This window comes from Octopus bimaculoides, chromosome 5 (genome assembly GCF_046866305.1).
Source record: "Octopus bimaculoides isolate indiv1 chromosome 5, ASM4686630v1, whole genome shotgun sequence".
In the NCBI taxonomy this organism is placed as follows: Eukaryota; Metazoa; Mollusca; class Cephalopoda; order Octopoda; family Octopodidae; genus Octopus; species Octopus bimaculoides.
In genome coordinates, this window is record NC_142932.1 from 56,114,412 (window position 1) to 56,137,050 (window position 22,639).

Genomic DNA, 22,639 nt, shown 5'->3' on the forward strand with positions numbered 1-22,639 from the left:
ATTTAACGCATCACACATTCCTATCAAAATTATTTTTCAGCTGACATTTCCAGTGTAAGACTACTGATCCCCAAAACATATCAACGTTCTTACAAAAAATCTAGGACATTCTGAAGTCTGTAGGCTTGCAAACAACAAACAATCACACACACACACACACAGGCACAAAAACAATGACTGGGATTAAGTTAATAGAGGATTACCCACAAAATTTTATAAATCAGTTGTACTCAACTGGAGTCTATATGGCACCAAGGGGTCCATATAATATTTTGCTGTTAAAGTTTTTTAAACATTAAATGGCTAGAAGGGTCCATCCAAGTGAAATAGGAATCAAAGGAGTCCATAGGTAAAAAATGGTTGAGAAGCACTGTTATAAATCTAGGGATCTCAAAATAGCAGAATGGAACCCTTTGAAAGTGTAGTTGCTGAGAACACGTTTTGATGTTGCCTTCTCAAAATGCTAGTAAATACTTTTTCTCATTAAAAAGATGCATGAAATAAAAGTAAGACATGATATACTCTAGTCTGAGTTTTATCCTCGACTGATCACTACACTTATGGTAAGCCAAGGGTGAAGCTCAGAGTATTCTGTTATTTGATATAATAAAGATATATATCCTTTCTGCTCTATATTAAATCAATGTTTCCTGAATGTAAAAAATATATTTGTATATAAAATATACATTGGTTTTAAATTTTAGCACCAGGCCAGAAAGCTTGGAGGAAGGGATAAGTCGATTATATCGATCCCAGAGTTCAACTGGTAATTATTTTACTGACTCCGAAAGGATGAAAGGCAAAGCTGCCCTTGGTGAAATTTGAACTCAGAACATAAACACAGATAAAATGCTACTAAAAATTTTGCCTGGCATGCTAATAATTCTGCCAGATCATTGCTTTTCTATGAAATAAAAGAATGTGTATAAAAAAAATATATATTAAAAGATAATAATAAGTATTCATTTCAAAATTTATATATACATGTATATGTGTATGCTTTTACACATACACACACACACAATGTCTAATTTATACCCAACCAACTGTAACCAGAAGTACTGAATTTAAGTTAAATATTAGAAAGTTTCACTGTTGGGATAATATGAATGCAAATACATTCTTTCTATGTTAATGATGTGTGGAAAAACTAGGGAAGGAGTCTTTTGATGAACCAGTCCATGACTTGCTGAGTGTTACTCATAGAAAGTGTATCAGTATCTTTCTTCATTGGACAGCCACTATTAAGCATTGAATTCTGATTTTGCAATATGCTCATACAAACATGTATGCACATGTAGCACAACAACTTTTGTGCTACCAACATGGACAAAAAACTTCTTATGATACCATGAAATTGTAATATTTTCACTAATTTCTTAGTCAGGATTACCAAAAGTGAAACCAGTTGACTATGTAAATATTTTATCTCATAAAAAATATATATTCTCTGAACATTTTTCTTCTTATATTTTTCACTACATCCCACTATGTAAGGTAAAAATCTTTCCAACAAAACTTTTCACTATACACACACACACAGAGTAACTGAAGAACAGGAGGATTTTTTACAACTCTTATCCTCCTCCTTTTACCATTTCCATTGTTATAATATCTTTTCCTGGAGCTTCATTTGCCTTCATCAGTGGGTGTTTTGGTTTATACAACACACTCTCACTCAGGCCACCCAACCTAGGGTGATCAAGTCTATGCCTGAGTCCAAATGGTATTTTATTGAGCCCACTGACCACATCTCTTTAGTCAGATCCATCAAGACACTATATAGACACTCACATATCTACAGACATGTATATGTACACACACACACACACATGTACATATGCATATACAAATGTATATAGGTAGAGTTCACTTCTCAACCATAAAATTTCAGGTTCAGCACCACTCCATGGTCCTTTGGGGAAGTGTCTACTACTATAGCTTCAGGCTGACCAATGCCATGTAAGTGAACCACTGGAACTCATGATAACATGGGTAAAATAAATGTAAAGCAAACACACACACACACACACACATGCACACATCTGTTATACATATATGCATTCACACACATACCCCCCCACATATATATATACACATATACACACACATATATGTACACACATATACCTCAGCACAAGTGTACATATTCAAATATGCAATTAGGTATACATAACATATAGGTATGTGAAGTCTTACCTGTATTGATAAGTCCTGGTAAGCAGTGAAAGGGAAAACAGAAATTCAAATATAAAAATGTTATAGAAAATGTAAAATGACAGCAAATACAACAGAGTGTGTGTGTGTGTGTGTGTGTGTGTGTGTGTGTGTACACGCATATGTGTGTGCAGATGTATATAAACTGATTGCAACAAATTTTATGTGAAAGTGTTTATAAAATCAATGTGAATCGGTCCATAAAACCCTTAATTGATACCTTTATATATGAATCACAATCAACATTACACAACTTGACCTTAAAGAAAACTGTCAAATGCACACACACACACACATAGATGAACAATGCACAAAGTACACTTGGTATATGGAAACAGAATGAAGTCTATTGTATATGTATATATGTATGTGTGTGTGTGTTATGTTCTTGTTTTGACATTGTTCATTAGTCTCAAGTGAGTACCAATCTCAAACAAAAATTCTACTCATTTCAAGCCTTCCATATCTGGCCATGGAGAAATATTACCTTATTTGGAAATGGGAGGAGGGGAGGAAGTTGAAACAGGAAAGGTATCTGTTTGTAAAAAAATAGCCTCAACAATTTTCATCTGACCCAGACAAGTATGGAAAAGTAGATGCTAAATGATAAAACATACATATTAACATATGAATCTGTGTATGAGTGTGTGTGTGTGTGTGTGTGTGTGTGTGTGTGTATATATATATATATATATACACACCAATTTTGACCCTCTGCAAAATCCAAAATTTTATTTAATTTGCTTTGCGGGAGCAACTGTTTTATCAAAAGCGTATATTGTTGTTAAATGCTCGAAATACGAGACTAGAAAAGCAGCCAACAACTGATGGATCATTCTTTATGTTGTTTGTTTTGTTTTCCATTTGTGTCTTTCATTGATTGAAAGAATAATTCATGTTCCATGTACATGTTTCGTGACGTCCTGTGCCCACATATGTATGTATGTATATATATATGTATATATATATATATATGCGTATAGATGTAAGTATGTACATATACATATGTATATACGCATATATATATTAATATTATTTATATTATTATATATAGTTCAAATTTACAGAAAACAAAAGACAAAAACATGTGAAAGAACAACAACTATATTAGTTTAGATGCTTGGGAAGAATGGAAAAGTCATTGGTGTTCTGAATTTGTGCTCTTTTACAGAAAGGATTGAGAAGAAAAAAATATGGAGAGAGAAAAAATGTGTAGGGATTAAAAGTTCAATATGATGAAATGGCAGGAAGAAAGAGCCTGACATGTACACACACATACATAGGTACATTTATACACACACACATGTAAACACATATACACACACATACACATCTCTCTCTCTCTCTCTCTGTCTCAATATCATCATCATCGTTTAACGTCCACTTTCCATGCTAGCATGGGTTGGACGATTTGACTGAGGACTGGTGAACCAGATGGCTGCACCAGGCTCCAATCTGATCTGGCAGAGTTTCTACAGCTGGATGCCCTTCCTAACACCAACCACTTCAAGAGTGTAGTGAGTGCTTTTACGTGCCACCGGCATGAAGGCCAGTCAGGCGGTACTGGCAACGGCCACGCTCAAAATGGTGTATTTTACATAACACCTGCACAGGAGCCAGTCCACAGAGAGAGAGAGAGAGAGAGAGAGAGAGAGAGAGAGAGAGAGAGAGAGAAGATGCACACACACAAACATGAATAAATATATGAAGAGAAATAATTTAACAACTAGAGGTGGGAGGAGAGCGAGAGATAGAGAGAAGAAAGTGAGTGAAGAAACTTTGTGAATTAAAATCTAAAAACAAAAACAATACAAAAAATAAAAAAGATACAAGTTAAATCAACAGTTTTTGATCAATAAAAATAAATTTCATAGAAAAATTATTGTCAGTCACAGACAGTAATGAAGTGTTGTATCAGCTCACTTGTGAAGTTTAACTCCTCATATTTATTATAAAATTCACTATAAATGAACCAATGGGTAAGGTTCTACAGAATCACTTGACTTGTTAGAAATAGCAGCCACATTTTCTCTTATATGGCATTTACTATAAAAGGATGGGGTGAAGAAGAATATATAAAATGATATAGTCGAAGATAAGTTGTCATGGAAAAAAAAAACATATATATAAATACAAAAATGCTTGATATGTTCACAGCTGGAACGCCTTTGGTCATAGACTTTATTCGTTATTTAAAGCTGATCAAAGGATAAACAACAGCAGCAAAATTGTCAACTTTGAGATAATTTATTTTCTAGAATAGACTTGTATCTTTGTCCAGGAGGGAATGAAAGTCAGAACAAGTGGCATATTCAACACAAAGTAATTCATGTTGTATTTTGAAATAGGGTGATAAAATCAGTACAACAATTATGATGTTTTGAACTAGACCATAAAGAATAATTCTAAACCATTATTCTTATGCAGAAAATATTTGACACTGACTTCATAGTCAGAGTTCCAGTGCTTATCCTATTTGCATTGCCATCACTGTTTGCCTACCCCAGTGATTCTCAACCAGGGTCCATGAGACCCCTGGTGTTCCATATAAGTCTTTTGAGGGTCCATGTGAGCAAAATAGTAAATTGGGGATCCACAGTAATATTTTAAGGGTTCATGAAAAACTTTGCTTTAGATGTATTTATTGCAGGAAAGAGGTACATTTCTTTCTCCAATGTTTTACATAGTCTAACATGTTTCTGGTCAATGAAACATGTTCTCTCAGAGTGCTATTTCAAACTTACGCAAGTGAACATGTGAAAAACAAAATGGAAATTTTGAAAGAAGTGACTATAAACTAGTTTTTAAACATCGAATGGCTATGGGGGTCCACCAGAATAAAACAGTAATCAAAGGAGGTCTACGGATAAAGATGGTAGAGAACCACTGGCCTTCACTATACTTTTAACCCTGATTTTCCTGCAGACTTCTGATTTATATATGCTGCAGCTAAGCATCAACTGTATTATTCTCATCAATAACAGAGAGCCTGCTATGGTTATGTATGGACACAGTTACTCCTAAATATTAAGTCATAAAAAGAAAATAAAGCTTCAATGTTTGGTAAAAGAATAAAATGAGACTCCTGTCTCCTTTACTATCCATTCAATCATAACTTTCAGCTTTATGAATCCACAAGATAGTAACTGAATTTGTGAGCCAAAGGATCACGTTTTATGTGAATGTGGAACCTGCAAGAAATAGCAACCTTGAATAACACCTTACATTCTAACTTTAAAAACACTTTGAAAAAAAAGGGGACAGATTAAATTATGTAACTCAAGATATACAATCTCTTTTTTTTTTTTGTACTTGCTTCAGTCAATGGACTGCAGCCATGCTGGAACACTGCCTCAAAGGTTTTATTTTTAAATAGTTGACCAACATTAGTATTCATTTCTTTTTAAGCTTCGTACTTATTCTATTGTCCCCTTTTGCTGAACTGCTAAGTTACACGGACATAAGCAAATCAATACCAGTTGTCAAAAGGAAGCAGGAGACATACACAAAGATATACATGCACATGATGAGCTTCTTTCAGATTATGTATCTACCAAATCCATTGATAAGATTAAAGACAAAATCCATTCACAAGACTAGTTCAGGAGCTATAATAGAAGACACTTGCTCAAGTTGCCAAATAATGAGACTGAACGTGGAACTATGTGGTTGGGAAATAAACTCCTACCATACAGCCACAGCAGAATAATTTTGGCTGGAATGTCATAGATCATGAGTGCCATAGCACATGACAACAACAATAACACCAACAACTAATTATCAGAAAACATGAAGAATAGCTATCAATGAATCACATAGTATATTCAGAGCAACACACCAGATAATTTAAAAGAAATGGAAATTTTTTGCTTGAAATATAGTTGATGGAAAGATGGATGTGGTAAAAAGAAATACAAAGATGAGATATAAATTCCTGAAGCAATCTGGTTACAAGAAGATTTATTTACTCAGTACTTTTGTTCATTTAAGTAGAGTATTTAACATAAAGAGCAGAGTTTGTCTTTCATTATAACACATCATTGATGGAGGTGATAAGCAATGAAGAATTAAATCTAACATTACACAGCTTACAAGTTACGTTTGCAGATATATATATACAACTTATCAAGACTTGTAAATGTGTTATTACTTCAGCCTCTATTATATAATTACATTAACACATATGAGAGTCAAACACAAAGCTGTGTGCATACATATGAAGTTAGTGTGTGTGTATTTGAATCTACAAGTGAGAGAATACAGAGAATTCAATTCATATAGCACAAAATATATCACTTTATTCAACCTAGTACTACAGTACGTGACAACTATTAGTATATTGTTTCTATAAAATATTGCAAAGTGACAGGATTTGGATACACGTGTGTAAAGAGAATATATAATATATGTATGTAATGTGTGAGAGTGAATGTATGTATATTATACATGTATGACTTCTGTTATGTTCCTTGAGGTATATGATATGAACAAGGAACATTTATATATTGAAGTATATATATATATATATATATATATATATATATATATGTACACACATACACATACATAGATACATACACACGCACACACATATATATATACATGTATCATCTTCATCAGTTTAACAGGGCCTATGTTCCAGGACCCAACAGCAGACATTAAACTGAGTTTAATGTCTGCTTTTCCATACCTGCATGGGTTGGATGGAGTTTTGTGAGGCATATATTCTACAGTCAGATACCCTTCCTATTGCCAACCCTCACCTGTTTCCAAGCAACGTAATATTTTCACTTGGTAAGACATTATTGGAATTGAATACTATTCATAGTATGGCAGTGACATGCATTTACAAATATCACATGATGTCAACAGATGGAGACACAAATACACATTCACACACACACGCATATACAAGTAGATACATATATTCATATATACATGTGTGTGTGTGTGTGTGTGTGTGTGTGTGTGTGTGTGTGTATATATATATATATATATATATACACACACATATATATATATATATCATATATTCTTTTATTCTTTTACTTGTTTCAGTCATTTGACTGTGGCCTTGCTGGAGCACCACTTTGAAGGGTCTTAGTCAAACAAATCAACCCCAGGACTTATTTTTTAAAACCTAGTATTTATTCTATCAGTCTCTTTTGCTGAACCACTAATTTCTGGGAACATAAACACACCAACATTGGTTGTCAAGAAATGATAGGGGGACAAGACACACACACATATCATATATATATATACAACAGGATTCTTTTAGTTTCCATCTACCCAATCCACTCACAAGGCTATAGTAGAAGACACTTTCCCAGGGTGCCATGCAGTGGGACTGAACCCAGAACCATATGGTTGGGAAGCAAACTTCTTACCACACAGCTACACCTGCACCTATATATGTGTGCGTGTGTGTGTGTGAGAGAGAGAGAAAGAAATTAGAATTCACAAGACTTTTTATTATTCACTACAATCGTTTCGACTCATCATGCACAGGTGCCTTGCAGGTGAGATACTGTACAAACAGTTGTGGTGCATCATAAGTGCAAATATGTCTCTTCAGGTGACTTGTCAAAAGGTTCCTCATTTTTTAATCTCTATTTCACTTACTTCTATTACACTACATTTTGGTAGTTGTAGTGTGCTACATGTCTACCCAAGGAACTGGGTCATAATGTAGAACTCTTCTCATATAAGTAGTAAGATAACTTAGCAAGAATCGAAAAAAAAAATATATAATATGAAAATAAGTAAATGAAACAATATGTTATACACTGATAATAAAAAACTGTTAAATAAAACCATAAAACAACCATGTGATCGGCATACTACAAGGTGTGTACCTGAATAGAAAATTATTACTCATCTATTTATCTATCTATCTATATACACACACATGATGAGCTTCTTTCAGTTTCTGTCTACCAAGCTTAAAATCTACTCAAACACCTTTGGTCAGCCTGGGGCTATAATAGAAGAGACTTGACCAAGGTGTCATGCAGTGGGACTGAACCTGAAGCCATGGTGTTTTGGTAGCAGAATTCTTAACCATACAGCCATACCTGCACCTATGCATGTGTGTGTGTATATACACACACACACACACACACATATATAAGCACACATACTCATGTATCTATATATACAACACACACAAATACATATACACATGCATGCATGTATACATACACACACACACACACACACACACACACACACACACACACACACACACACACACACACACAAACATCAAATATGCATAAACAAAAGCAACAAATTCTAAATATTATGAAAGAATATTAAAAATATCAGTGCATTTCAAATTTAAGATCAATTTGTGCAGTTTTATATGAACACAAATACTTCTGCATTACGCTCCTTAAAATGATTTTGTAAATTTGTTACATAAACCAGTTATTGATTTGCTAAGACTACATCATTCTGATGTTCAAACTTTTATGACACTCATAAATGACCTTTGCTTTCATCAGAGAATCAAAACAGCAGTGACTCAGATCAGATTCAAAATCAATGATATATATATATATATATATATATATATACATATTGGTGGAATATACTCACATTTGTGCGTATACATATATATATACATGCACACACACACATGCACGCACATACATGTACATACACAGTCACACTCATATCCCTATAGTTATGATGCTAATATAAGTATTTCTATATATATAACTGAAACTCTACTTGTCACATTCACTATCTATCACATTCTCCCTAAATGACATATCTCACAAGGCCTCTTACACCAACCATTCTCTGAAAGAAATAGAAAATGTTAGACAGTTACCTAGATAGACAGACAGATAAGAAAAGAGAAAGAGAAAGACAGAGAGTAAGAAAGATGTTTTTACCTATATAACTACCTAACAAGTTATGTGATCTCAATGCTTGTCCAACAAGTAACATGACACCAATGTATGTTGGTTTTTGCCAACAAGGAAGCTCTCACTAGCACTGTTAGAAACTGTGTCCAGTAAGTTCTCCATCATCAATTCACTACAGGGAAAGTTCACTGTTATCAATTCCCCATCATGTATTCAATAAAATAGTTTTTAACTATTAATGATGAGATACTAAAGATATATTTTCACGGTAAACTTTTCTCGTGGTGAACTTTCCTCATGGTGAATTGATGGCAGTGAACTTATTTGTAATCGTTAGAAACAGTAGCAAAATCTTTCAAATCAAATCTGTCTGTCTTCCAAATTTACAAAATATAAGATGACTATGACTAGAATGCACCCCACAAATATTTGTTTGATCAGAGTTAATCTGGGGGTTAAACTACAACAACCATGTTTATTTTGAGTCAATGAGTGAACTTTACATAGTCTTTCAGACTGCTAGAAATAGCAATCAAATTTTCCTCAAATTACATCCTACTGTCTTAAATTAGAAAAGAGTGTTTTAGACAGTGCAGTCCGATATATACAAATACCATTCAGAAGGTAGTTCTTTTCTTCATATACTGCTTTGGTCGTCTCAAGGCAGGAGTAGAATTTACTTGCCCAAAGTGCTATGCAGTGGGATTGAACTCAGAACCATGTGGTTGGGAAGCAAGCCTCTTACCACACAGCCACACCTGCACTTATATAGTATGTTTCTCTCCCCCACCATTGCTTGACAACTGATGTTGGTGTGTTTACATCCCCATAACTGAGCGGTTCAGTAAAAAATATCAATAGAATAAGTAGCAGGCTAACAAAGAAAAGTCTTAAGATTGATTACTTTGACTAGATGGTGGTGCTCCAGCATGGCCGCAGTCAAAATGACTGAAACAAGTAAAAGAACAAAAGAATAATGAACATATTATATAGGTGCAGGTGTGGCAAGAAGCTTGTTTCCCAACCACATGGTTCTGGGTTCTGTCCCACTGCATAACACTTTGGGCATGTGTATTCTACTATAGCCTTAGGACAACCAAAGCCTTGTGAGTTGATTTGGTAGACAGAAACTGAAAGAAACCAAATGTATACATATGTGTGTGTGCGTGTGTGACTATGTGCCTGTGTTTGTCTCCCACCACCATTTGACAAATGGTGTAGATGTATTCACATCCCCATGACTTAGCATTTTGATGAAGGGAATCAACAGAATAAGTACCGGGCTTAAAAAAAAGTACTTGCATTGATTCATTTGACTAAAAAATTCTTTAAGGCAATACCTCATCATAGCTGCCGTTTCAATCCCAAAACAAATAAAAGATAAGAAATACTTTTGGTAAGTTATGTGTTAAATAAAGTGTAATTACATAATATTTTCTTGAATATCATTTTGTTAATTATATTCGTTATTTATACTACAAATTCTTTCCATTCTATAATAACTTCTCATACCTTCTGCAAAGGAGAAAGGTAGCAACCAAGAGCTTTTTTTTTTTTTTTGCAGAGCCAACAACAGAGTAGCAGAGAAAAAACTACAACTTATACTCTGGTGCAGCATATCCAAAATCTGGTGGGTCAGATGCTTGCAACACAGTAGACTCTAGTAAATGCACCAAGGATCAAGTGGTATTGTTAAGGCATGTGATAGATATGTTTATCAAAGAAGAACAAAATAGTTACAGTCCATCTGACAAACTTCTGCATAGTTTCCCTTTAAACTAATTCCATTCATAAGACTCAGGTCAGCCCAAATATATGGTAAAAGACACTTGTCCAACATGCTGTTGACCTATCCACTTTATAGCTGAGTAATCACTGATAGAAATTAACCAATCAATCAAAATCAGACACTGGCTACACGAAACAATGTGCACATATCGAACTTCTTTTAAGCTATCCATTGCAATTACATCAGAATGAAAAACAGGATGCTTGAAACAGTTTCAAAAAGAGGTGAAAATATAAAAAAAAAATAATAAAAAATTATAAGTCAAAATGGGTTTGATTATCACAAAGTGATGTTTAGTTTTGTACAAAGAAAGGAAAAAAAAAACTTATACTTTATTCTACCATTACTTATTCTGATTGTTATAAGAAAATTTCACAAGAGAAAAAAAAACTGAAAAGAGATAAACAGAAATAAAAACAAAAAAAGCAACAAAACTACTACTATCTACCTCCTTAACCTGCAAGTGATGGGAAAGGTTGGATGAAGTTTTCTTTGGACAGAAGAATAAGAGAATAAAGACAAGAATACATTAAAATTGCAACTGGTAATGGCTATGCTGCAAACAATGGTTTGGTTCAATGATTTGGGAGCAATTTATAAAGATTACTGTCAAACAAAGCAGATTAGCCCAATAAATCATATCACCCATTACTAAACACTGAATCATTTGAGATCTATTAAGGCAGGCATTTCTCAACTTGTTTTCAGAAGTAGACTCTCTGTGTAGGTGGAGTGTACTTTGTGAATTCACAGGTCATATGTTCAATTCTAGAGAAAAGAAATGTCTTAAGTTTTAGTAAACATTCCATGATTATGTATTTGAAAAACATATGCCACTATGACTCTGGGTTATGAACTAATGAAGGAACCTCTATAACATTGTTTTGCTTTCTAGAAATAGCAGTGATATTTCCTGCAAATCTCACCTGACCACCATATCACATCCAGAATCAAAAGGTAGAAAACATGATATAGACTTCTATATGATGTTTTTGAAAGTGAAATGATGAGATAATCATGGATGGAACCCCTTGGAGTACAATATCTCTTTGATCAGGGATAAACAGAGGGCAATAACATCAGCAATAAAAGCTAATGAGGGGGGTCCCTATATGGTTTGGGAAGCAGTTATAGTTTTCTTAAATCATGCGGTACCATCTTCGAAAAAGAAATACACAGCCAACAATACAGTCTTGTATATAAATAATATGTCTAAAAAAAAAAAAAAAGGAAGAAGGACAACAGGAAAGCTTTTGGCCATAAGTCTGCTCAGTAATAGAAGACCTGGACCAAAACAACAAATTAGAATGATTGATATAGAATAAATTATCAGATGGAATAACAGTTAATCTGAGCACTTATCATGACTACCACATTCATACAGTTCATGTTTGAATGAACTAGTATATATTTTGGCCTTCAATATTTGAAAGCATAGCTCCTCTAAGAGTAAACTAACACCCTTGTCATGTTGAAGCATTCAATCGGATACTTCCATTGCATAGCTTTACCTTAGTAAAGCTGATAGAGACTACCTCAAAACATCAAGGCTTGGTTGAAAGATTTGTTTCAAATTTTGGCACAAGGCCAGCAAGTTTGGGGGAGAGGGTAAGTTGATTACATTAACTGCAGTGCTCAACTGGTACTTATATTAGTGACCCCAAAAGGATGAAAAGTAAAGTCAACCTCAGCGGAATTTGGGCTCAGAAGGTAAAAACAAATGAAATGCTGCTAAGCATTTGCCTGGCATGGTGAAGATTCAGCCAGTTTGCCACCTCACTTGGTTGAAATATTAATATCTTTACTTTGGTATTGTAGATAGAAGTTAGCTAACAACAAACCTTGTTTAGAGTATTCCAAACCAGAAGAAACTAGAAGTGGCTAATGACAGCAAAAAATCTGTTAACAAAGTCTGAAAATTTGGGGAAGTTTGCATGCTGCAGAGAGATGAAAATACTGATGAGCAATGACTTTTATCAGAAAGGAAAAGCAGGAGGACACACACACACACATGGGGGCTTTGCTTGAACTGTCAGTACTTCTCATATCTAAAACTCCATGCAATCTTATCCAACTGTGTGTACCTTGCAAAATATTCATAGCAGAGTTGACAGAGGCTACCCAACTTTGTTCATTCAAAGTATCTGACCTCAAATCTGATCAATGCAACCTAATATTGATATGTATTGATGAGCAAATTGGTACAGTTAATTGAATTAACCCCAGTACATTGCTAGAAATTATATTAATGCAAAGATGTCTATAATAGGATATGACCCCAAAATGCTAAGAGTGGAATTAGATATTAGTTTCTAAAAATATTAATTCAGCATGAGGCTGGAGAATTGTAACACTTGAGGTTAGTTGGTCGATTCAACTACTCTAGTTTGTAATTAGCATTTATTTTATTTGTGCCAAAGAGATGAAAAGGCAAATGCTGATACCCAGAGGAGTGAAAATTGAAGTCAATTTCAGAAGTAGGTAGAATTTTAGAGATAAAACTAAATATTTGAAAATGATTTTAAATTTTCAACTCTAATAATTCTGTCATATTATTGCTTAAAATAAATATTGATTGACTGATTAATATATTAAAAAAAAAACATGTTGAAAATATAATTTATATTAAATTGAAGTTAAGAAAAGGATTAATATGACTTACAATGAGAAGAGGAAAACTAAAGATAAAAAGTAACAAAGAATAAAAATTTGTGCAATAACTTATAATGTTATTGAAGACACAGATATTACAACACACACACACACACACACACACACACACACACACACACACACACACACACAATGATAAATGAGTAGACAAACAAAAGAAGTTGAAATTTTCAAAGACTTAATCACATTGTCATTTTCTTTTTCACCAAATAAAAGCATATGATACTTCAAGTCTGAATTATGTTGATATGATGATGTTAAATAAAAGTTAAGGAAGAATTTTTAAATGTTTAGAAAGAAATCTATAAAATAAAATGAAATGTAATAAAAGAGAGCAGAATAAACTGCAAAACTGGAAGTATTTATCAAGACAAGATGAATTGCTGTTGTTGATTCAGAGATGAGAAGGATCAGTCTTTTAATATGATAGAAAAGTCTTATAAAACTTAAGATGTATCATGGAAATTCAACAATGGTTAAATTAATATATATATATATATATATATATATATTTATACATACATATGTATCTATGTGTGTGTATGTGTATACACACATATGTAAACACACACACATATATATAATATATATCATCATCATTGTTACATCTATACATACAAATATGCATATGTATGTGTATATATATATATACATATAATACATACATACACACATACATACATATGTAAACATACACATATATATAATATATATCATCATCGTTACATTTATACATACAAATATGCATATGTGTGTATATATATATATATATTTATGTATATATAATACATACATACATACACACACACACACACACACATGTAAATAGATGTTAAATGGTGATGATTATATATATGCATATGCACACACACTCAAAAGATTGGGTAAATTTTCTGTGCACAAAGAAGGGGAATAAAGACAACAAAAAAATTTTTTCAAAAGTTCTTATAAATGTTATGATTCTCAAGGGTTTCTATTCATCATGCTTTTGCCTCAAAGACTTGAGTTTTGCTTTAAGTATTTTTCAAAAACATATTGGAAGCAAAAACAAACAACTAGTCACAAAATGAATAAAGAAGCTTACTAACAAAATAGTATTGATGATGACAATGATGATGATTACTGTAATGAAGATTAGAATGATGATGATGACTATGATGATAATTATGATGTCAAGGACATTGTGATGATGATGATGATGATGATGATAATCATGATGACTACAGTGATGATAATGCTAACAATAGAGAAAGATGGGAAAGTGGAGATAATTTCTGGTATGAATATAAAATAAAAATATAGTTTCATTGAAAACATTTTCTGCAATCCTAAATTTCAAGCATCATACACACACACACACACACACACACACACACACACACACACACAAAACAATGGTACTCCAGTTTGGCCTTAGCATGGTTAAAACAACTTGAAAAACTAAGAACACATGCACAAACAATAATAATAATTGTTTTTGACTTAGATACAAGGAGTTTTGTTTTTTTTGTTTACATTCCTCCCCAACCCTACAACCCCCATACTTGAGTAGCATTTTAATTTATCAACCCCTATTGCAGAAAGTTAAAGTTGACTTTGATTGGATTAGAACTCAGACCATAAAACATTTTGTCTGATGCTCTAATGATTCTGTCAAACCCCAACATCTTAATGATGTCTTTCACAGACACAAGGCCAGCAATTTTGGGGAGCAGAGAGTTGAGACCATCAACCCAGAATTTGAATGGTATGTTATTTTATCAACCCTGGAGGAATACAAGTGTGCAAAATTGATCATAGTAGGATTTGAATTCAGAGCATAAAATGCCAGAACAAGTAGTATTAGGTATTTTGTCTGGTGCTTAACATAATAATAATCCTTTCTACTAAAGGCACAAGGCCTGAAATTTGAGGAGGGGGGATTAGTTGATAACACTGACCCCAGTGTTTCATTGGCACTTAATCTATTGACCCCAAAAGGATGAAAAGCAAAGTTGACCCTGGTGGAATTTGAGCTCAGAATGTAGCAATGGGCAAAATACTGCTAAGCATTTCATCCATTGTGTTAACGACTCCATCAGCTCACCACCTTACTTAACATAATAATAATGATTTCAGTTATTTGCTTTACAAGCATCAGATAAAGGGGGAACATTGAAGAGACTGGTTAAAAAAGTGTAGGCGTTTACATAGAAATTGAAAAAAAAAAAAGAGATAAAATGTATATTTACACAGTATATATAGTACTCAAAGAGAAGAACTGCTATTTAGAGTCAATTAAAGAATGTCACAGAATCAAGATTACATTGGATCATAATAATTGCTTCTAAAAGAGGCATAAGGACATAAATTTAAGAGAAGTTAATTGACTAAATCAGTTTCTCTACTTAACTAGTACTTTAACACAGAAGGGTAAAATAGAAACAAACATTACAATGCAATTTTGAACAATATAATGCAACATTATAGAGATAAATGAACTTTACAGATCTGAACTTGTATCCAAAGTAGGAAAATTCCTCTCCAGAATGTTAGCCTAAGAAAATTCTTTATATAGAAAACCTATGGTTGTCCATGCAGCAAATCTCTCTTCTCCATGCTGCCAATATTGTCCATGCAGCAAATCTCTCTTCTCCATGCTGCCAATGTTGTCCAAGAGAAAGAGATAGGACTGACATGTCCTTGGTACCATACTACTGCAGGTAAATTCAGAAGATATAGGACCACAACAAATACTGCATAGTAATTTGTTTTATATTCTAAGAATTCTGCCAATTCTATTTTCAACAGTTAATTTATTTTATCCCTTTTTACGGTGGCATGTAAAAAGCACCCAGCACACTCTGTAAAGTGGTTGATATTAAAAAGGGCATATAACTGTAGAGACCATGCCAAAACAGACAATTGGAGTCTGGACAGCTCTCAGGCTGGTTAGCTCTTAACAAATCACCCAACCCATGCCAGCATAGAAAAAGCATGCTAAACAATGACGTTGACAACTTTGAAATAATGGAAGGCAAGTTTGATCACAGTAGAATTTATTTCAAATGTAAAGAGCCACAACAAATACAGTGAGGCATTCTGTTTAACACTAATGATTTGGCCACAACAAATCCAATGAGACATTCTGGTTAACCCAAATGATCTGCCAATCTACTGCTTTAACTCTATAAGATATAAATATGCTTGAAAGATATTAAGTATTACTAAAATATAATATTGGATTTGTAATGACAAATATATTTGGTAACATCACTGATTTGAGTGACATACTGATTTTCTCTATCAATACTGAAGAGCCAGCCTATCATATGACATAGTGAAGTTAGCTTGCAGCCAATAACAAATAAACAGCCTGTATTTATACTAATACAAGCGCAGGGCTGACAAAGTTAAACAAGATAAAATTATTTGAAATGCCATACAGATTCATACAGAAGTGCATAAAATAAATGTCAGTTGTGTTTATCCATAGGTTTCTCTCATCAAATAGACTTCTGACCCAAACATTCCACACATCTTTCATTCAGACAAAGTGCAATATATAATTTGCTTTTCCTTTTTTAAGATGATCAGAATGCTAGAAATAACAGATTTGAGGGAGATATATATGTATGTATCTATATTTACTGTAGTGCTGATTGACAGTCACAGATACTGATGCTTCTCTTAACTCAATCATTAATACCTCATTCCTCACAAAACTTATCATTCCCTTTCTCTATCAGTTACATCCATAACTTCTCAAAAATATTGACCATATATGTAATCAAAATAAATAGCATTGTTTATCATTGTCATTATTGTCAAAGCACAAGTTTATTACAAGTAAATCCCATTGAAATCAATTTGGCAAAGCCTGACTGCATAAACAGACTGGTTGGGGTTTAATTTTAGAAATTGTAATATCTGTAGTTTCAAACATTACTTAAGAGTTTTAAGTAAGATGCATAGGAATCTTCACCTTGTCTGTTGAGGATTAATTTGTCAATGTTTTAACATGGATTATTAATTATTTAAGACTTGTTATTATAAGAGATTCATTTCTCCTCTATTGCAATTGGCGCCACACAGACATGCATACGTATGTTTGTGTGTAAGCACAGCCATTGCTAATCAGTTAAAAAACATTCTTTCAGCAAGTGTCTTTTATGACAGGTTGAGGTCAACCTGAACCTTGTAAGAGGAACTAGGTAAACAAATATGTGGGAAACTATCAGATGAACAAAAGCTGGTGATTTAGAGGGGGCAGTTTTGTCTCTTCCTCGTGTCTTTGGAATACTCAACCACTTATACTATAATCCAGTAAATACATAGTTCTTTTGACTGAACAATAAGAACTCTTCTCATAATTGACACTAGCAATTAGAGCCAGCAAGTATGCATCTCCAACTGAAGGTTACTCGTATTTACTCAGATAGCCACATGAAGCCATGGTATGGGTCAAGTTATTCCTCCAACTAAACACACACACACACACACACATGTATATATGTTAACTGAGGAATTGTTAACATCCACATAGGTAATGGGTGCAGGCTTCTGCCTGGCTAGCTCCTGTCAAACTGTCCCACCCATGCCAGCATGGAAGACAAACGTTAAACGATGATGATGTAACACAAAAAAAAAGATTTTGATCTCTTAAAACTAGCAGTGAAATTTCCTTCAAATCATACCCAACCATCTTAGAAAAGACAGATGTACTAGTTAATGTGGACCTAGGTATATTGTGCCAATGAAAAGGATGGCTAGTCAGGGTGGAAATGGCTTTGAATGTAGGTCTGCTTGATCAGGGTTGATTTGGTGCTAAATAGCCAACAATATACCAACACACACACGCGCACGTAGAAACAGATAGATAGACAGGTTGAACACACTATAGTTTTGCAAAGGTATCCAAATGGGGCCACTAGTTATCCTGAATGGATGTGAAACAGCGATAGGAAAGAGAATAGAATAACTGTGTAGCTACATAGTTAGCTATTAACACATGTGACATTTTCTACACTCTCTTTTACCAAAGCTGTGCATTGATTACTTTAGCATTTATATACCTAAATAAAACAAAATTACAACTATGCTTGAGAGTGAATGTGTGTGTGTGTGTGTGAAAGTGTGTGTATGTGTGTGTGTGTGAGCGAGTGTGTGTGTGTGAGAGAGAGAGAGAGAGAGAGAGAGAAAGATAGAGAGAGAGAAAGAGAGAAAGTGTGTGTGTGTGTGTGTGCATGTTTGAACAAATTTACAACAGGAGAAAGAAAGTACTATGCATTAGTTTGTTAACTTATTAAAATTGAAGCTTCCAGCCATCAATACTCTGATTTTCTCATTTCTATGTTTCATGGATATGTAGAAAGAAGATAAAAAGATATGGTAGAAATATCAAATATTAGGAGTGTGGGGGGGGGGGGGAGAGCAAAGCAGATTGATAGAGAAGAGATTAAGCAGAGATGGAGGAATAGATAAGAGAGGGGGAAAGGAAGAGGGGAAATAGTTAGAGAGAGAGAGAGAGAGAGAGAGAGAGAGAGTGGGGTGCAAGTTTAACTATTGTCAGGTAAATATATTTCTGGGTAGAATATCAGATAGAGATGGAAGATAAACACAGAAGTTTCAGGAATTAAACTTATTTGAAGTATCATTAGAAACCAGCAATTTCTAATTCAACAAGAAAGCCCAAATAAAAACTCATTTCAAATAGCAGAAACTGTATAAGGGGCAGAAGAAGATTGGATAATTTTACCCATCTGACAGGTTTTGTAGTTTAGCCCAAGCTCAGTATAGATCAAAGAGACCTGTGATCAATGGTCATATACTAGGGATTACATTGTCCAATATATCCTTCTTTATTCTAGATATGGGGGAGTAATTTGAGGGAAATCTTGCTGGTAATGCAAACAAGTTGACCAACAGTATAGAAAGTCCCTCATTGGTTCACAAGGTTAGTCACTAAAATTAGTAGGCTAAGAGTTATCAACATTGACTGGAATTGGGTTGCAAATAAACAGAAAACAAGTATAACTTGGTATACTGTAAAATGAAATAGAGAGTGAAGTTCTGGGTAGTATATTGTCTATAATTATAAGCCCTGCCTCCAAAGTTGTCCCTATTTCATTTGATGACACATAAAAGTACACTATTTTTTCATATTTTCAATAATTTTATTACTTTTATTATCAACAGTATCATTTTCTATTCATTTCTCTATTTCACATCTATTTCCCCATGACTATTAAGCCATGGGTGGTGAAGTTTTTGGTAAATTTGCATATTTTCATATTACCAAAATAAGTATTTTTTAAACACAAGATCAGAGTTTAATGTTTTTCCCACAGTTATCTTTTCAGTCTTGAAAGAACATTTATATGATTATTAGACTTGCTACAAACAGCAGTAAAATCTCCTGCAAATCTCAGCCCATCATATTTAAAAAAAAAAAAGGAAAAGTAAACAATAGAAAATGTGGTCTTAGATACTCTAAGATTAAATAACACTGTAACACTGTATTTTTTTTTGTCTTTGGCCAGTAAGTCTTATTTTCTATTTGCTTCTACCTAGAAATCAAATGACTACTATTCTCTTCAAACTTTGATTTTGTGATCTGGACATCAATGTTTTCAAACTGACCTATTTTGCATTACATTGCAAACAGATTCAGCACTGAGTTACTGAAGCAGAAATATCATTATAGCAAATATTCTGCTCAATACCACAGATTTGCTTGTCAGTTGCTTGACCTTAACCACTTGAGCATGTCCCTGAGTGGCTGACAATATGTGCACCTCTAATCATGAGCAGGATCAGTGGGGGAACATCATAGCCATCTATCGAGAGAGATTCTTATAGGTTTGAATAAATGTAATAAAAGCAAAGTCTGAAAGGGCTAAGCAAATCAGAAATAACAGTTGCTACCCAAGGACAAAAATCATGTTACACAGTGTAATCAAAACTTATGAATATGGTCACGTGATGGCTTGATTAGAACTGATCTGGATTAAGCAACTAACCCAGAAGTAGGAATGAAATTTATTGTTGTATTGAAAAAGTGAGAAAAGCAGAATAATGTGTTTTGCTTATGAGAATAACACAATGTCTATGTTTGAGCAGTGTTTGAGCCAATGATAATGTTGTCAATAACCCAGTACACCACTTCTTTTTATCAACAATGGTATTTTGAATCTTCCTTGATTTCTAATTTTATACTACTTGTTTATTCATAATTATTGTATGAGAGCTTATGGCATTGCAGAATTGGATCATACTTAAAAAAAAAAAAATCATGAAATGAAACACAAAAGTGAATTAATAATATTGTTTCACCCTCGTGTGATTATATATTTCTTATGAAAATCACTTTCTATATATTTCAATTAATTTTGAAAATAATTAAGAAATGGGAGGAATTTAATCAAATTAACTAACTTTTATCATTATCAAACTGGTGCTTGAAACATAATGCAAAAAAGTTCTTACATAAAATTATGATGAAATGTTAATTTAAATATGAACACTTTGAAACGAGAGGTTTTGTATAATGGAATCAGTTATGCTATCAAGATGATTGGCATTGAAAGGGTTAAAGGAAATAAAAGAGAGAGAAAGAAAAATACTGTTTTCCAGCCTACAGAAATTAATTCATTGAATAAATGAATAAATAACTCTAGTAGAGAAAACTGGTTCACAATAATCATTGCGATATTTTACCTTTCCATGCAAAACGAATATATAATCAACATGTGAATGATAATTTCAAAAGAATGCAAAATAAATATATAAATAAAAACATTCCACTAGTGGTGGTCATGGTGGTTTGGAAGAGAAACATGAAGAAAATGCAACAAAAATAAAAAGGAAAGAAAGAGAAATTACTCTGCAATGACAAAAACTACGACTACTACTACTACAACTACTACTACAACTACTACTACTACATAACTCAAATAAACAATATGTTGCAAACTTTCCAAGATAAAAAAAAAACTAAGAAGTATAGATAAGGAAGTACAGAACAATCAATAACAACAACAACAATAATAATAGTAATAATAATAATAATAATAATAATAATAATAATAATAATAATAATAATATGCTATGTAAGCAACAAGACTAAAGGTTTATTTAAAAAGAGGAAAATGAAAGATAAGAGGTTGCGTTTTTCATGCTTTTTCTGAAGAGGAAGGAGGAAGAAGGAGAAGAAGAGGGAAAAATGGTTGTTGTATTGGAGGTTTAAGTGAAAGAGAATTGTGAGGATTTGAAACCTAGCCCACAGGTTTGGTTTCTAGAGTACAGCTTACAGACACATGACACCATCTAACACTTGACTGATAAGAAATAATAAAATAGTTTAAAAAAAAAACTTTAAGAAAATACAGAACCGAAAAAAAAAAAACAATCAAAAATAAATTTTGAAATTTGCCTGGAAATAGAAGATGCTGAGATGGGTAGGAATACAACAATAAAGAATTAAAAGAAAGTAAACAGATATAAAAGGAAGAATGCAGAAAGAAAAAAAAACAACAAAAATAAAGAAATAAACTAAGTAGGAAGAGAGGTGTGGTGGCAGTGATGGTGTCAGTGTAGAGAAGGTGTTGGCAGAGGAGTGTGATTTGAAATAGAAAAAAAGGAAAGCAATTGATCACCGGTTTAGCTCACCATTTCATATAGCCAGCAGGTACAACAGCATATCTGGACAAGGACAGGGAAAAATCACAGTAAAAATAACTGGTAAAGCTAATAAGGAAGCGATACACAGAAAGAGAGGGAGAAAGAGAGAATGGGGGAAGAAGGGGAGAGAGAGAGAAAGAGAAGCAGAAGTAAAACATGGAAAAGAGTGAGTGGTGGATGGCAGGAGAGGAGATACTAAAAGCTGTGGGAAGAGATTTTAACACTGAGGATTTGGTACGATATGAGAGGCAGCTAATAATATACTTTTTTCATTGGCACAAGCCCATACATTTTGGGGTGGGGAGTGATCAATCTCATCAAACCCAATACATCACTACTGTTTACTTTATTGACCCCAGAAGAATAAAAAGCAAAGAAGACTCTGCTGGAATTTAAACCCAAAATTTAGAAGGAGGACATG

At 33.4% G+C, this 22,639-nt stretch overlaps 1 protein-coding gene across 36 annotated transcripts in view; it reads right to left on the reverse strand.

Annotated features, from left to right (window-relative positions):
- The window catches only part of LOC106876215 (roundabout homolog 2), a 1,018,579-nt gene that overhangs the window by 202,492 nt on the left and 793,448 nt on the right, over positions 1-22,639 (reverse strand). For 10 of the 36 annotated variants that reach the window (XM_089352292.1, XM_089352305.1, XM_089352310.1 and 7 more), the window contains exons 19-20: positions 22,207-22,239; positions 2,200-2,214 (exon numbers count right to left, since the gene is read on the reverse strand). The exons of 20 other annotated variants lie outside the window; for them this stretch is intronic. In XM_089352292.1, the coding sequence (XP_089208418.1) occupies positions 2,200-2,214; positions 22,207-22,239 (48 nt within the window). The remainder of the gene's footprint in view (positions 1-2,199; positions 2,215-22,206; positions 22,240-22,639) is intronic. 6 more of the 36 variants (XM_089352294.1, XM_089352293.1, XM_089352319.1 and 3 more) reach the window with 2 other exon arrangements.